Below are 18,344 nucleotides of genomic sequence, written 5' to 3' on the forward strand. Positions count from 1 at the left end.
ATGAAAGAACACTAGAGGGGAGAGAATTAGGATGGGGGAGGGGGTACATGGTGGAGAGCAGCTAAGAGGAGTAATATGAATTTTGATGTTAGAATGTCCCACCAAGCACAGACATATTCAAATTTAGGATTCTTTTCAGGGCAGCCCTACGTTAGAGGGTGTAATTCTCAAGTTTTCCATTTATGAGCCAGGTCTTCCTGCCTCTGGGTAGTTTCAGAGCATGTTCTAGCCTCAGAACCTATTACTGCTGTGGAAGAAGAATCAGGTCACTTTCTCCAGGGGGCAGGGATCATTCAGTGCTAAGAAGAGGGCAGAGAAGGTACACATCATAGTGACAGAACAAACCCACCGAATTCCAGGAGATGGTCCTCCTGGACTTACATGAAAAAAAAATAAATCGCCTAGGAAGACTGTTAGGGGTAGGGGCTGTCATGGTGTCAGGGCTACTTGGTGCAGGAGTTTAGGAACTGGTCATGAAAGCCACTGGTCGAGCGAGGAAGAAGGATATAAGAACTGTCCTTCTCAGCTGCATAGCACAGGGAGATCAGCTCAGTGCTTTGTGACCACCTAGAGGGGTGGGATAGGGAGGATGGGAGGGAGGGAGACACAAGAGGGAAGAGATATGGGGATATATGTATACGTATAGCTGATTCACTTTGTTATAAAGCAGAAACTAACACACCATTGTAAAGCAATTATACTCCAATAAAGATGTTAAAAAAAAAAAAAAAAGAACTGTCTTTCTAACCACCTGGATATAAAGCTCAAAGGATCAGGTGAGGGAAAAAAAACAGTTCTCCACTGCCACCCTAACCAAGTACGGGGGACAAGGCGGGCTCACTGATGGAGGGTTCAGGACAACACAGATAATTAAGCACAGTAGCCCCCCCCTCCAAATTATCCTATACTCTTAGGCACTTAATGTCTTTTGAATTTAATATTATATTTTAAAAGACACATCAAATTAGGAACATTAAATGAATGGCCCGCTTTGGTCTCATTTCCACCTGTGCCTAATGTTAACAGTGAATTTAATTAGTGTCTGAGTCATCCATTTTCCAGAAACAACAGGCAATTTGCATCTGCCATACCACACAGAGGCAGAATAGAAGTTTATCAAACAGAACAAAAGCATTGACTACAAATATCTTACTTTTGGAGGGCTGAGTTCAACGTTCCAGGCTCAAACAAGGAAGTAGCAGCTTCCATGACCTTTATCACTGGGCCATAGTGACCTAGTAATGATCAAGGTGGTATAGGTGTGATCCGACTGAAGAGAGGTAATTTTGTAAAGAATTTTCACCAGCTCTCAGAGTGTAATGAAAGTGGGGATGAAGATGGAAGTAAGGCTATATAATTTTTTGTTCTCAAATGCAAATTTCTAGAGAGTTCTTCCCTTCTCATCAGATGAAAGAGAATTTTGAAAAATTTTGTATTGCTTAAAATATTTATGTATGATTATGTGTTCTTATAGCTTTTGCCACATCACCAAGCTCAAAGGAGTAGGCTATAATTGTTGGGTTCTCTTTCACTGAGGATCTATCTACCTGCTTCTAAAACTGAATGATAAGGAATCTGGAGTCCCAAGTGGAAGATAAATTCAAGATGACATCATTATAATGAAAGAAAAACCTATCATCATTAAAACATCTCTTCTTTAAATATAACATTAAAAGTCAATAGGGAAGGGGCTTCCCTGGTGGCGCAGTGGTTGAGAGTCTGCCTGCCAGTGCAGGGCACACGAGTTCGAGCCCTGGTCCGGGAGGATCCCACATGCCGCGGAGCAACTGGGCCTGTGAGCCACAACTACTGAGCCTGTGCGTCTGGAGCCTGTGCTCCGCAACAAGAGAGGCCGCGATAGTGACAGGCCCGCGCACCGCGATGAAGAGTGGCCCCCGCTCGCTGCAACTAGAGAAAGCCCTCGCACAGAAACAGACCCAACACAGACAAAAAAAAAAAAAAAAAAGTCAATAGGGAAAGAAAACATTTCACTTAAATATCCTTTAGTGATGTCCCTTGGTTCTCATTTTATTCCATTGGTATTGGATGAACAAATTATAGCATGGATGGAGAATCTCTACCCTATATGTAGATATGGCCTTCTGCTAGGACCAAGAGATGATATAAATTATGCCTACAGTTGCAAAAATGCATAATGTTAAAAGTCTTTGGCAATACTAGTCCCCCAAAAAACACATGAAAAGAATTGTGTGAGGAGACCTCTATATAATGACATGTGACACTATTCACTTTCTAAAGAAGGAAGTCAGGATTTTCTCCGTTGAAAATAAAGGAAAAAGCAGATTTACAGAATCTCCATGTTTCCAAACTTTAATCAGAAATTTAAAACCTAAGAAGTAAAATCTCACAATATTTATTCTTGTTTTTGATGCATAAAATTACAAATTAAATCCTTAGGATTAAGAGGGTTTTTTTTTAATTGGCAAAAATCTAAGTTGTACTTTCACAAACATAAGCACAATGGATTGTGTATACTACAGATCTTGTGGTTCATTTGCATAATCTTAAATGGTTTCTTTTTTTTAGGACTTTTCTGCAATCCCCGGAGATAAAAATTTCCAAGAAGTCTTGGGGGGTGGTATTTTTTCCTTGTGAAAACATTTCATACTTCCATGTGATACTTTGGGGACAATGTAGCCGATGGTTAATGCTAGTTGTGTGACCTTAAGCAAATCAACCTTTCTAAGCTCCAGTTTTCTCATTTATAAGATGGGAATAAGAATACCTACCTTTGCAGGTACTTTAGATTGTATATTGCTATAAGTATCAAATGGAAAAAATCAAATAAATGATTAGTACAATTCCTGGCACAGGCAAGTCCTCCCTAGGAGCTAAGCTCCAGGGTGTGGGAGCCTCATCTGTTTTGTTTACCACCACCAGTACCTACGTACAGGGCGGGCATGAAGCAGACACTCAATAAATATTTGTCGAATGAATGAATAAAATAGTGTCATTATACTAAAATATAAACAAACCCCCCATGTTGTTGTATTGGTAGCTCCCCCTTTATTCTTGTTAATTAATGTTTTAAAAATCCTATAAGGTGACTTGAGGCACTCGATTCTTTTGTAGGAAGGTCAGAGTGGCTTCAGAGAGGTGAATTTTGGCCCCAGACCCATAAGGAATGAATCCTGTGCTTAAAACACTACTGACTTGTATTTCAGGGGCCATGTCAGGCTCTAAGGAAAATTCTCACACAATAAATATAAACCACAGAGACACTATATGGTTTTTTTTCTCTTCCTCATTGAATAGCAGCAGAGCTCAGTATAGATGGAAGAAGGAATTCCCCACAGGAATAAAAGCTTGGGTTTAAATGAGCTATTCCTTTAATGAGCTTGCTGTTGTCCTAGAGAACAAGTTCTTTCTGAGTAGGCTATCCTGGTTATCCCAAGCACTGTAGAATTAACATTTGAAAAAAACAGTTGAAGAGCTATACAAAATTATTTAAAATAGAAAAGTATAATATTTCTCTCATAAAAGAAAGGAGGCAAAAATATTTTTTGTTGTTGTTGTTGCTTCTTTTAACTTCCAGAGTCCCTGAAGTTTTCTTTAGGTCAATGGTCTTTGATGGCAAAAAATGGTTTCTTTTAATTTTGAGTTACAGAATATGAGCCATAGGACTCAAGGTAAACAGGCCAAATACAGGAAGATCCTTATTTTAATAACTACTACTGTGAACCCTAGTTCACTAGAATAAGATTATTTCTTTGGTTGGACTGATAGCTCTTACTAGCAAAGTTTTGCATATGTGGATATAAAGACTACTATTGATTGAGAAGCCCTGCTTAATAGGGCCTTTCATAAGTCCTATTCATTGAGAAGTCTGTTTAACAATGTGTTTTCCTTTTGGTGAAATATTTATGCAGTGTCTGTACTTAATTATTTTACAAAGTTGAATAGCTGAATATTCTTAACAAAATGTGAGGTTTTTCCCCCAAAATATTGTGTCAACTTTAGTATGCTCTGTATCCATACACACCATAAGTACCATATATATAGCTTTCCTATGAGATATATCCCAATAACTGGACATTTAGTAAAGAATGCTTTCTGGCTGTTAGGGCTGTAAAATGATAGGTAGGATACAAACTAAGAAGTTTGGACACAACTCTGAAATTCTTCTTCAAGTTACGCATATGTCATGACAGTTCACAGTGGGCAAGTAGTTTGGTCATCCTGCAAGATGTAAGGGTTCAGAGAGGTACCTCTCTTGAACCAACCGCAAGAAGTACTGGTTATTTGTCCTTTTCTCCTAGACTCCTTAACTATAAATGTTCCCAAAGTCATCAACACAGCCTTTTGGGTAGTAGCTTAAACATTATTAAGATTATCTCATATTGCATTCAAATACAATTAGAGAGCAAACAGGTTAGACAAAGGCAGAGCAGTATTTTCTCTTTCAGATGACAGAGCCTGGGAATCAGCAAACAGTCCTTTTGGCAAAACAGCTTTCCTCTCCCATCGAACTTTGCCTGTATATAAATTATGGGAAGCTTTTGGGAATTGTGACCCTTGCCCTTCTAAATTAGCATGGAATGACCTAGGGAGCTCTCACTGTGAAATTGTCTTTTTCATAAAATGGAACTTTTGGTGCTGAAAACCTTCAGGTAAAGATTCCATATCCAGTCTATTAAAAAGGAAACTCTAAGATGTTTTTTTTTAAATAAAGAGAGTATATTCAACCTTAAGATGAAGCCATTACGTTCCTGCCTAGCTGGCAAAGTCAAAAAAGGCTACAGCAGAGGAAAAAGACATAAAGAAAAAAAAGGAAGGAAAGAAGGAAGGAAGGGAAAGAAAAAGGGCTCCTGAATCCCACAGGGAGATGTAGTTCAGGAGCAAACTAGTGGCAAACGAAAATTAGAGCATCTTGTAAGTGAACCAGCAATAAGAGGTCCTTTATTTATCACACGTAAGAAGTGAGCCAGAAAACCAGTGGGCTCATGGAACAAAAAGGATGAAAAAGAGATTGCAGATGAACTGAATGACCTTTTTACAAGAGTGAGCTATTTCTGTCTACTCTGTCTTTTGAGGTAGGCAGATGAGCCAGATGTCATAATGGTAAATGAACAAGACATTCTGGTTCCAAGCAACAAACTAGAAATAGTCAAAAACATAATGACTGGGACTAAGCGATACAGTTACTAGGGCTGACCCTCTGCAAAACTATTTAGGTGGCAAAGATTGTTTTGTTGTTTGTGCCCCTTTCCCACTACTGCTCCTCTGAATGCTCAGGGTGCTCACGCTTTAACCCTTTCAAAATCTGCTGTCAAGAAAAGGTCTGTGGAACCGTACATCCATGGAAGAGTTAGGGTAAGGAGGAGAGGTTCCATTTTAAGGCCTATTTCTAATTGTAGAATAAAAGTATGTTTCCTGTTAAAGGAATTTCAGATATTAGTCCAACAGATGGGAGAGATGTTTGGGTCAGGAAGCCTTCTTGGCACACTTGGAATCAGAGCTGTCTTCATGTAACACCCTGACCACATGACTTCTGAAAGAAGTCATAGGGAAAAATGATTGTCCCTCTGAAAGAAGTCAAAGGGAAAAATGATTGTCCCTCTAATCAAAACCTGGAGCCTGTTATTCTGGGTGATCACTGTGAGGTTTGCCGGTGCGGCTCCACAGGTAAAACGGGTCCTGGGAACTATAAACTGACGAGTGTCTGGTACTCTGGTAGGCAAGCTAGAAGAATCTTTAATAAACGCTGGCTATCTGAACACTGGGGTGGAGGTGGCAACATGGTTTCTGTAAAGGGAAATCATGTGTGATCCTCCACGGAGCTTTTCCTCGGGGCTAAACTCACTTTTAAAATGTTTAATTAAGTTTGATACCAAGGCTGTTTTTAAACATGAAATTCTATGGGGTTACAATTTTTAAAAATCATGTAGTAGGAACTGGTTTAGAGAGAGAAAGGAAATTTAGGGGAGAAACAGACATTTTTCTGATTGAAGAAGGGTAAATAGTAGACTGGCTTGGGGGTGGGCACTGGGAAATCCTCAAGTCTGCAGATGATACTCAGCTTTTCCGGACAGTGAAATGCCAAGGTGATGGGGAGAAAGGAAGACCTCAGGAGGTTTTATGACTGGCAGATGAGCTTCAATAGGGGCACATGTAAGGTAATCCATTTAGGGAAGGCCAGAGATTACAAACTACACTTGCAGGATGACGAGTGCTGACCTTTCAATTAAGGCCCAGGAAAAAGCTCTAGGAAACCCCGTGGACAGAGCACTGAAGAGAACAACCTAGTTTCCTGATATGGCAAAAAAAAAAAAAAAAAAGGCAACAAAATGTTGGGCACTGTCAATAAGGGGATTAAAAGAAAAACAAAATAATTCTCCTTTTACATAGAACTACAGGACATTTTTGGTAAAGTTACGTAAGCAGTTCTGATCTGAACATATCAAGAAGGACAGAACAGAGCCCAAGAGGAACAAAGAAGGGCAATTAAAACCATCAATGGCAGGCTCAAAAAAAAAAAAAAAGAAAGAAAAAGAGGCCTTTTCAGCCTGACAATGCAGAGGTAGCCAGGGGACATGATCAAAATATGAAGAGGCTAGGGTTGCTGCTGATGACCCAGCTTGCCAAAACTCTTGAGCTAAGAGGCACCTTTGAAGCATAAAGTTTTTGTTTTTTAATACTTCTACTTTGTTTATACAACTGCCAGTGATGACGGCCAGTGCAGGCTCCTTTGGGAAGTCCCTGTTTCCACCAGAAGGTTGGGAGAAATCTGAGCCGAGTGGGAGAGGGATCAAAAGCACCTCAATCCCCTCAACCTTAAGTAATGTTGACTTGCTGACTTCTAGTCAGACTCACTTTCTCTACTGCCAATGTCAGCAGTGAATTTGTACCTGACCAATCTCAATTTTCACGAATATGAGTTTAGCCACCCTCTTCCCCATTCCGTAGGGCTTTTCAGCCCCAATGTTCTGATCTACACAGTGGCACCAAACTGTCTGCCTACAAGTGGCTGTAATTTAATCCTTAACCATAGCGCAAAAAGAACAGATTTCTGACTCCAATTTTAATACAACGGATAGAACTCAAGAACTCGTAATAAAGAACTCTCTAATATTCACACCAGTGGATGGAAGCACATCTCCATGACGGAAAACCGAAACTGACCCTCCCAGGCTAATGAAATCATATTATATGCAGGTTTTAGCTAAGAAACTAGTAGACAAGGGATTCCCCAGGACAGCCGAGAAGCTCTGCTCTTGGGAAGGCCTTATTCATATAGAGTGGCAGGTAAGATCAAACTGAGAGTGTGGCTCTGGTCCAAACACTCTGCTCTCCCAGACAGGGGATGGTTACCTGATCAAATAAGCATAGTGAGCAGTGTACAAAAGCTACATGAGTATATAGTAGCTTTTTAATTTTTTTTCAAATGGTTCTTTGAAAACAAGAATTCTGTGGGATTGCGGGCCATTGCATCCTACAGAAAAGTAATGCACTTGTTACTGGCTCAGCACTGCAGCTATACCTTTCGCAGATGTGGTAATACTTCTCATCCTGTATGCCATCCTGAATGGGCACATTTACACTGTAGTACCGTCCCTTCCCTAGGCCGACATCAGACACATCACCTGTTCCTGTCAAAGAGAGGAACATGGAGAACAGTTTTAAGAACATGAGAATTAGAAAACTTAAAGGCTTCTCTGATAGGAATTCAGAAAATCAAAAGGTCAATTAGCAGAACAATCTTGAACGAATGATGGTTTCTAAGGGAATGAAATTAAAAAAATAATAACTGTTGTAAACAGTGTTGGGGAAGTAGGAAAACTAAGAAAATGGGAAAACCTTAGTCTCCATCTTGCTGGATCAAATGAACAAAAAAATAGAGATTAACTTCTTCACTAGATTTTTCATACATCTTAGATTGACATAATACTAATATATCATCACACTTATCAGGATGTTGAAGGTTACACAGGCTACCTGATAGTACAGTAAGTGTAAGTGAGCTGTCTATTGACAGTCCATGAAAATCATCTGGAAAAAGCAGCAGCATTACATTCCTTTTATTGCTGTCACCTGAAATGACCTGTGTTAAATGTTTTGCATGGAGTAGCACCAATACGGCATTCACAGCATGCAGCTATCGAAATACAAGATATAAGAAATGTATAGAACTGCAGTATTTATTCCTCAAATGTAATACTGAGCACACAGATCACTTGCCTGGGAAAAATCCTGGGGAGAATTTGTGCAGGGACACCGTCATGACTTTGGAGGTGAAACTGAAGGCATCTTCTACACCTACCAGAGAAAGAAATGGCAGAAGAATCACTTCATATATGCAACTCTCTGTTTTCAACAACTGAAACTCTAGAAAGCAGCTGTGGGAAGGAAGAGAGAGGAGAAGGTAGCAGTAATAAAGCTAGCAAGCTGAGGAATAAAAGTAACAAAACTCTGGTCTTGGATCTCTGTCATTACAAGATGAGGTGGAACTCTGGCCTCAAGCGAAGTTTGGGGTTCCTTTTCAAATTCACTCAAATTAAAGCTGGACATTTCCAAGCAATGGGGATGCACAGGCTCTCTTTGACAACCTGTTCTAAAAGGTGGGGAAGGGCTGGAGCTCATAATTGAGGCATTGTCAACAGAGCTGCATAAAGGAAACTGGAACCATCTTGGAAGTTTTATGTTTTGTTTCAGTGGTTCTAAGTTAAATTCTTGGGATTTTTTTCAAAGAAGTACAATGTGGCAACCCTTTGAAAAACATGACCAATACGAACATTAGGCATTGCATAGTGAAAACGTAATTATAAAATGCCTCTCTATAATACAGATTTGGTTATAAATGCAGTTCACCCAAAGTTCCGTGTGTACTAAGTAACTTATAGTACATGTTTCTGGCTAAAAGTAGTCCTTAACAGCAGCTTGAATGACAGCTTTTTAAAGCCTGGAGAAAGACAGGAGGAAAAACTTCTAGAAAGGAGTCTCCTTTCCATTTTAACAGTCAGAAAATGAAGAGAGGCCTGGGAGATAGAAGATGTCTCTAACAAGCCACTACTTATTCAGATAAACACGCTGCCCACCTCTACACTTTTCCTCCCAGAACCACATAATTGTCATACTGTATTCAGATAATCCATTTGTAAAATGGAAGAACTCTTAGCAAATTCATGTATTACCCTCTTTGATACTTCGAATAAAGAAATTGTCTCTGTTTACTTAATGCTTTTAGTCTTCATTAGAGGCCAACAGAGACCTTAAAAAAATATTGACTCTATTTGTATATCACAGGTATGTTTGAATTTCCCAAGCCTTATGTTTTGCCCTGGGGAGGCAGTTAAAACCAGTTAAAGGCTCCAGGCACAAGGCATTAAGTAAACAAAATAAAACAAAAGAAAATAAATTAAAATAGCATTTTAACTTAGAAACGGCAGTATAAACAAGGATAATTCATGAAAATCCTGATTATTTATCCATCCAGAAAGGTGGTACCAATTTACACTTCTCTCAATGGTGTGTAAGAGTTCCCGTTTTCTGACATCATGACTGACACTGGGTATCATTATTCTTTTTAATCTTAGGCAGAAAGAACCGTCTTGTTCTAATTTGCATTTCTCTGAGTCTTACGGTGTTGAGCACCTTTTCATATGTTTAGTAGCCATTTGTATCACTTCTCATGGGAAACGCCATTAGGTGTTGTTAGAAAATCATACTTTAAGAAAGGACATAGACAGAGAGGAGGGTATGGGGCTCGGTGTGAAAGTGAAGAGTGGTTAGGTAGCTGAAAGAAGGTGAAGATGGGGTAGGGGTGCTGCTGAGGCCACCGCAGGATGCTAGTTATGGAATCATGGGAGATTTAAAATAAACCAAATGTGTAAGAGTTTGGAGGTGGGGCAGGGGTCACTGTAAGGGAGGTGCTGAAGAGGGGAAATAAACTGAAATGAAACACACCATAAAAGCTGGCTAAAACAGGAAACTCTAAATGGTGTAGAAATAACATTGCAAATGGAAAGAATGGTTTCAGGTGACAGTCTTATTTCATTCTTACATGGTTTAATAGACTTGATTCTATTCTTGAACTCTGATACTAAGAGTTTGAATTTCATAATCACTCATTCATTCAACAAATATTTTACTGAACCACTACTATAGGCATAGGTCTGTTTGTTCCTGCCACTGCATAGGACAGAAAGAAGTAAATAACTTGAACTCTGCTCTGGAGGAACTGAAAGTTTCTATGGGAGGAGAAGCCATAAACACATTAAAGAATTCGCTCACAATATAAGACAATATATAATTAAAAATCAAATCAGTGATAGAAACAATACAGGACAATACAGTGAACAGGGGGAGAGGCCACTTGGGCTGGAGTGGTCGGGACAGATCTGCTACCGACTTGAGCTCTTGGGTAGAACCTGAAGATGCAAAAGGGGAAAAGAATACAAAACTAAGTTAGGAAAAAGTACCACAAAGTCAGGGAGGAGGGAACAGTGAGACGTGTCTGGGCATCATTGAATAGAGTAGCCTGGACAGCAAGTAGTGAAAGACAAGGCTGGAGAGAGGAGGTGAGGCCTCTTTGAGGCAGGCCTTGAAAGACAGGGCAAATAATGTGGACTTTACCTTGAAGACCACTGTTTTTCAAAGTGTAGCCTGTGGAACAACTGGGGTGATATTAATATGGAGATTTCCAGGTTCCATACCAGACCTACTAAATCTGACTATCTGGTGGATGTGGCCCAGGAATCTGCATTTTAAAACAAGCTCTCCCCGCCGCCAGGTCATCCTGATCAAAACTCAAGTTTGAGAACCATTGCTATAGGCCGAGGTTTAGCAAACCAAGTGGCTACATAGTAAATATTTTAGGCTTTGAAAACTACATGGTCTTTATTGCATTTTTTTCTGCTTTACAACCTTGTAAAATGTAAAAAACCATTCTTAGCTCTCTGGTCATACAAAACTAGCCACCGGCCAAATGTTACCCTTGTTATAGGCAATAAGAGCCTCTGAAGGGTTTTGAGCAAGGCTGGATTTTGCATTGGCTGAGTATTCAGATATTCATTGGACATGGTTCTCAAAGTAGTGTGTTGGTTGTTTTAACCCTTCTCTCTTCTCTCCGTTACCTTTAATTTTCTGTCACCATTCCATGGAAGCTTCCATCTAGCTGAACTCCCTGGGAGGTCTCTCCCACAATTTCTTCCTTTTTCTGTTTTGGCAGCAGAGCTGACCCTAGCTTCCATCACATACTATTCTTTTCATCTCTTATGCCTTGGTTTTGCTAGTTTGTCTCAAAAGATCCCTGGAAACAGGGAAGCAGGAATCACTGATGTGGGGGCAGGGAGGGAATATCCTTAACTAATTTGACTGGATAAGTGTCCTAGATCGATGGAAATATGTGTCATACACAGGCTATAGTAAAGAAACAGAATGAGGGTAACTGTCACTGTAGCTCTACATTCTAGATGAAAAGTACACAGGAGGGCTGAATACATCCTTTTAGTGAAGTCTTCTAAGAGAGGATTAATGGGGTTAAGGCAAATTGTTAAGAGTCTGCTGCTATTAAAAGTTAGAGAAGGTGCCCTGAGTTTGTGCAGGACTAAATATTTTAGCAATAAAAAGCAAGTAGCACAGATTCTGATCACTGCATGAGTTGGTATCCCTATTGGTGAAAAATTCAGAATGTTAGTCCACCATGCACCTCTTCTATTTTAAGAGAAGCATCAGGACTCTCAGCTCTGACTGCAGATTTCATTTAGAACCTATGGAAGTTGCCTGAGGGAGGTTACTAAGCACTGGAGTAAACACTAGGAAATCTTACCCTGATTTCCACTTCTTAAAGTTCTCTACTGGAGAGCTTTGCTACTGGAGGAGAGGGGAGGAGAAATTACAAGAATCTGGTATTTTAAAGCAGCTTGGTCAGCACAGGAGGCATTGCATCAGTTAAAAGAATCTCTACCTACTTGAGGATTCTGGATTAGGAAAATTTCAATTGCAAGAGGCATTTCTCCTGTTACCAGTTGCCTAGAAGCAGCTTTACTGATAAAAACCTGCAGTCCTAGCAGCGAAGCACCTTTGAAAGTGAAGGGCTTACCATCTCCGTGGTGCAGATCCAAATCCACATAGAGAATACGGTCAAATTTCCGTCGTAATCGTAATATTCCCAGGACAGCATCATTGAGATAACAAAAACCAGATGCTTCATCTCTGCAAGAAAACAAGTCGCTACAGCCAACAGCCACAAGCAATCCAAGGGAGTCTTTATAGCCAAGGATCTAACCCTTGAGATCTATTCCCTTACAATTTCCCCTTCTTTTAAGAAAAACAAAAATCTACCTAAGAACATTATATGGTAAACGGCCCAGAATGATCAGGGAATGAAGTGTTTTGGTAAAGTAAATATTCAGGTTGATTGGTAATATTTTCTATTCGGGATCCCTGATTTTCAAAGATTTAAAATATAACTATATCGAACAAAACAGAACCTTTCTCTAATGATTCAGAAATCATTTTTAAAAATTGTAGTACCCTGGGGTCATCATGATGAACACTGATGACTACTTATAGGAGTTTAAGAAAGCTAGAATCTAGAAGGGGCTTTAAAAACTATCTTGTTCAGACATATGTAGAAAATGTTGGCGACTTGATTTCTCTGTACTGACCCTATGACATAACCTAGAAATTTTTTTTTTTCAGTAAGTCTTGGCACTTGTTGCTCATAAAAGCTGAGTGTAGAATGTACAAATGCATGACCTCCTGGGCAGTGCAGTGTGGTTGCCTTCCCGTATGCGTAATTATTACAATGGTGATTGAAGCAGCCTCTTCTGAAGTTATTTTGTCTCCTTCACTAAAGTTGTCTTCACTGACTTCACTGATGTCCTTTACCGTTTTTGCTATCAGTGATACTGTGTCGCTTTAAACTCTTGTCAACATTAACCTAGTCTTTTATTGCGCTTCCATTAAGCCTTGTTGAGTAGATGTAAAAGAACATTATCATCAAACATGTGTTACAATTTGTTTTTAAGGCCTCATCCTAAATGCTTCAGTTTCTTTTGCTTCCACAGACACTTTGAACATTCAGCCCATTTTTTCCTATGTTCTCCCTGATATTTTATTTGAAACAGAATTCTAGGCATGAGCATCATTTAAAATGGCATCTTTGTTACTATGAGATTGTAAGGTCTTTTTATTGCCTACAAAATGCATAAACTCCTTCATGAAATCTCTTCCATAATATTTCATATTCTGAACAATGCCCTGGTTCACAGGCTGAGTCAATGAGACAGGTACACCAGACAGCAGGAAGTTGGTAAAAATACCAGTAGACACAGACTTTGCTCATGAAGGTGAACTCAGCGATCATCTAAGCAAAAGAATAGGTTGGCATTATGTATGTAAGCAGAAAGAAACCAATTAGAGAAAAAGCTTTGACCATCCCTGAATTCTCTGTAAACAAGAGTTAAATATGTAACTTTAAAAGTTCTTGGATGATTATTTCCAATTATGAAAAGATTACAATTTATATATCTACTTACTATCTTAGCACATCAAAAAAGAGATAATGTCTTTCTACTGAAGTCAGTAACTTTTGGGTAGTTGGGATGGAACACTGTTAGGCAAAAAGAGGAGGGCATTGGGGAAGAGGAGAAATACAAATCAATATAAGACATACTTCCTTCCCTCAGAGAGCCTACAATTAAGTTAGGGAACCAGGTAATAAGTACAGAAAAACAAAAGCAAAAAACAAACAAAAAAGGCAAGCAGAAATAGTATGGCATACAAAAGAGAATACAGAGAAATTCCATAGACAAAATTGACAAAGCAGAGTCATGTCATTGCCAGTATTGAACTTTGAGCCCCATGCTTCTAGGAATCAGCATTGGTAGGAAACCACTCACCCTTTTGTGTTCTGAGAAACAGTTAACTGCAAAAGACCACATTGCCCTGGCATATTCCAGAAAGAACCATTTTCAGGGGGGACCTTCAAGATGGTGGAGGAGTAAGATGTGGAGATCACATTCCTCCCCACAAATACATCAAAAATACATCTACATGTGGAGCAACTCTGACAGAACACTTACTGAATGCTGGCAGAAGACCTCAGACTTCCCAAAAGGCAAGAAACTCCCCATGTACTTGGGTAGGGCAAAAGAATAAAGAGAGACAAAAGAATAGGGATGGGACCTGCAACAGTGGGAGGGAGCTGTGAAGGAGGAAAAGTTTCCACACATTAGGGAGCCCCTTCACTGGAGGAGACAGGGGGTGGGTGGCGGGGGGGAAGCTTCAGAGCCACGGAGGACAGCGCAGCAACAGGGGTGCAGAGAGCAAAGTGGAGAGATTCCTGCACAGAGAATCGATTCTGACCAGCACTCACCATCCTGAGAGGCTTGTCTGCTCACCGCCGTGGCGGGTGGGGACTGGGAACTGAGGCTCGGCCTTTCGAGTTCAGATCCCAGGGAGAGGACTGGGGTTGGCTGCGTGAACACAGCCTGAAGGGGGCTAGTGTGCCACAGCTAGCCAGGAGGGAGTCTGGGGAAAAAGTCTGGACCTGCCTAAGAGGCAAGAGACCATTGTTTCAGGGTGTGCGAGGAGAGGGGATTCTTTCCCGGTCTGCCCACAGAAGGCAGAGCACTGCTTAAATGAGCTCCAGAGATGGGTGTGAGCCACGGCTATCAGCTCAGACCCCAGAGATGGGCATGAAACGCTAAGGCTGCTGCTGCAGCCACCAAGAATCCTGTGTGCAAGCACAGGTCACTATGCACAACACCCCTGCTGCCCCGCGAGCCTGTGCAGCCCGCCATTCAATAAGTTGTCCCATGATCCAGGGACAACTACCCCAGGACAACACATGGCACACCTCAGGCAGTTGCAACATCATGCTGGCCTCTGCCACTGCAGGCTCGCCCTGCATTCCAATTATAACTACTATACCCTTCCCTCCCCCGGCCTGAATGAGCAAGAGCCCCCTAATCAACCACTGCGTTAACCCCATCCTATCTGGGTGGGAACAGATGCCTGAGGGCGGCCTACATGCAGAGATGGGGCCAAAACCAAAGCTGAACCCCAGAAGCTGTGTGAACAAAGAAGAGAAATGGAAATTTCTCTGTGCAGCCTCAGGAGCAGTGGATTAAATCCCCACAATCAACTTGATTTACCGTGCATCTGTGGAATACCTGAATTGACAACGAATCATCCCAAAATTGAGGCGGTGGACTTTGGGAGCAACTGTAGACTTGGGGTTTGCTGTCTATGACTGATTTGTTTCTGATTTTTCTGTTTATCTTAGTTTCGTTTTTAGCGCTTGTTATTATTGGTGGATTTCGTTTTTTTAAAATATTTATTTATTTATTTTTGGCTGTGTTGGGTCTTCGTTTCTGTGCGGGCTTTCTCTAGTTGCAGCAAGCGGGGGGCCACTCTTCATCGTGGTGCGCGGGCCTCTCACTATCATGGCCTCTCTTGTTGCAGAGCACAGGCTCCAGACGCGCAGGCTCAGTAGTTGTGGCTCACGGGCCTAGTTGCTCCGTGGCACGTGGGATCTTCCCAGACCAGGGCTTCAACCCGTGTCCCTTGCATTGGCAGGCAGATTCTCAACCACTGCACCACCAGGGAAGGCCCTGGTGGATTTCTTTATTGGTTTGTAAGCTCTCTTCTTTTTTTATTATTATTATAATTTTTATTTAAATAATTTTAAAAATTTATCATTATTATTTTTTCTTTCTTTTTTTCTCCCTTTTCTTCTGAGCCATGTGGCTGATAGGGTCCTGGTACTCTGGCCTGGTGCAAGGCCTGAGCCTCTGAGGTGGGAGAGCCGAGTTCAGGACATTGGACCACCAGAGACCTCCTGGCCCCAAGTAACATCAATTGGTGAGAGCTCTCCCAGAGATCTCCATCTCAATGCTAAGACCCAGCTCCACTCAGTGACCAGCAAGCTACAGTGCTGGATGCCCCACGCCAAACAACTAGCAAGAAAGGAACACAACCACACCCATTAGCAGAGAGGCTGGCTAAAATCATAATAAGGTCACAGACACCCCAAAACACACCACCAGACATGTCCCTGCCCAACAGAAAGACAAGATCCAGCCCCACCCACCAGAACAAAGGCACCAGTAGCCTCCACCTGGAAATCTACACTAGCCACTGAGCAAACCTCACCCACTGTGGGCAGACACCAAAAACAACGGGGACTACAAACCTGCAGCCTGCGAAAAGGAGACAACAAACACAGTAAGTTAAACAAAATAAGACAGAGAAATATGCAGCAGATGAAGGAGCAAGGTAAAAACCCACCAGACCTAACAAATGAAGAGGAAATAGGCAGTCTACCTGAAAAAGAATTCAGAATAATGAGAGTAAAGATGATCCAAAATCTTGGAAATAGAATAGACAAAATGCAAGAAACATTTAACAAGGACGTAGAAGAACTAAAGAGGAACCAAGCAATGATGAACAACACAATAAATGAAATTAAAAATACTCTAGAAGGGATCAATAGCAGAATAACTGAGGCAGAAGAACGGATAAGTGACCTGGAAGATAAAATAGTGGAAATAACTACTGCAGAGCAGAATAAAGAAAAAAGAATGAAAAGAACTGAGGACAGTCTCAGAGACCTCTGGGACAACATTAAACGCACCAACATTCGAATTATAGGGGTCCCAGAAGAAGAAGAGAAAAAGAAAGGGACTGAGAAAATATTTGAAGAAATTATAGTTGAAAACTTCCCTAATATGGGAAAGGAAATAGTTAATCAAGTCCTGGAAGCACAGAGAGTCCCATACAGGTTAAATCCAAGGAGAAACACACCAAGACACATATTAATCAAACTATCAAAAATTAAATACAAAGAAAAAATTTTAAAAGCAGCAAGGGAAAAGCAACATATGACATACAAGTGAATCCCCATAAGGTTAACAGCGGATCTCTCAGCAGAAACTCTCCAAGCCAGAAGGGAGTGGCAGGACATATTTAAAGTGATGAAGGAGAGAAACCTACAACCAAGATTACTCTACCCAGCAAGGATCTCATTCAGATTTGATGGAGAAATTAAACCCTTTACAGACATGCAAAAGCTAAGAGAATTCAGCACCACCAAACCAGCTTTACAACAAATGCTAAAGGAACTTCTCTAGGCAGGAAACACAAAAGAAGGAAAAGACCTACAATAACAAACCCAAAACAATTAAGAAAATGATAATAGCAGCATACATACCGATAATTACCTTAAATATAAATGGATTAAATGCTCCAACCAAAAGACACAGACTGACTGAATGGATACAAAAACAGGACCCATATATATGCGGTCTACAGGAGACACATTACAGACCTAGGGACACATACAGACTGAAAGTGAGGGGATGGAAAAACATATTCCATGCAAATGGAAATCAAAAGAAAGCTGGAGTAGCAATTCTCATATCAGACAAGATAGACTTTAAATTAAAGACTATTACAAGAGACAGAGAAGGACACTACATAAAGATCAAGGGATGAATCCAAAAAGAAGATATAACAACTATAAATATTTCTGCACCCAACATAGGAGCACCTCATACATAAGGCAAATGCTAACAGCCATAAAAGGGGAAATCGGCGGTAACAAAATCATAGTAGGGGACTTTAACACCCCACTTTAACCAATGGACAGATCTTCCAAAATGAAAAAAAACAAGGAAACACAAGCATTAAGTGACACATTAAACAAGATGGACTTAACTGATATTTATAGGACATTCCATCCAAAAACAACATAATACACATTCTTCTCAAGTACTCATGAAACATTCTCCAGGATAGATCATATCTTGGGTCACAAATCAAGCCTTGGTAAATTTAAGAAAATTGAAATCATATCAAGTATCTATTCCGATCACAACGCTATGAGACTAGATATCAATTACAGGAAAAAAACCGTAAAAAATACAAACACAGGGAGGCTAAACCATACATTACTAAATAACCAAGAGATCAGTGAAGAAATGAAAAAGGATATTAAAAAATACCTAGAAAAAAATGACAGTGAAAACATGATGACCCAAAACCTATGGAATGCAGCAAAAGCAGTTCTAAGAGGGAAGTTTGTAGCAATACACTCTTACCTCAAGAAACAAGAAACAACTCAAATAAACAACCTAACCTTACACCTAAGTCAATTAGACAAAGAAGAACAAAAAAACCGCAAAGTTAGCAGAAGGAAAGAAATCATAAAGATCAGATCAGAAATAAATGAAAAAGAAATGAAGGAAACAATAGCAAAGATCAATAAAACTAAAAGATGGTTCTTTGAGAAGATAAACAAAATTGATAAACCATTAGCCAGCCTCATCAAGAAAAAAAGGGAGAAGACTCAAATCAATAGAATTAGAAATGAAAAA

At 40.3% G+C, this 18,344-nt stretch overlaps 1 protein-coding gene across 2 annotated transcripts in view; it reads right to left on the reverse strand.

Moving 5' to 3' along the window:
* The window catches only part of HDAC8 (histone deacetylase 8), a 238,562-nt gene that overhangs the window by 150,588 nt on the left and 69,630 nt on the right, over nucleotides 1-18,344 (reverse strand). For both annotated transcript variants that reach the window (XM_036840554.1, XM_036840555.1), the window contains exons 5-7: nucleotides 12,062-12,174; nucleotides 8,200-8,277; nucleotides 7,502-7,610 (exon numbers count right to left, since the gene is read on the reverse strand). In XM_036840554.1, coding sequence (XP_036696449.1) covers nucleotides 7,502-7,610; nucleotides 8,200-8,277; nucleotides 12,062-12,174 — 300 coding nt within the window. The remainder of the gene's footprint in view (nucleotides 1-7,501; nucleotides 7,611-8,199; nucleotides 8,278-12,061; nucleotides 12,175-18,344) is intronic.

The sequence above is a fragment of the Balaenoptera musculus genome, chromosome X (genome assembly GCF_009873245.2).
Source record: "Balaenoptera musculus isolate JJ_BM4_2016_0621 chromosome X, mBalMus1.pri.v3, whole genome shotgun sequence".
NCBI classification, from domain to species: Eukaryota; Metazoa; Chordata; class Mammalia; order Artiodactyla; family Balaenopteridae; genus Balaenoptera; species Balaenoptera musculus.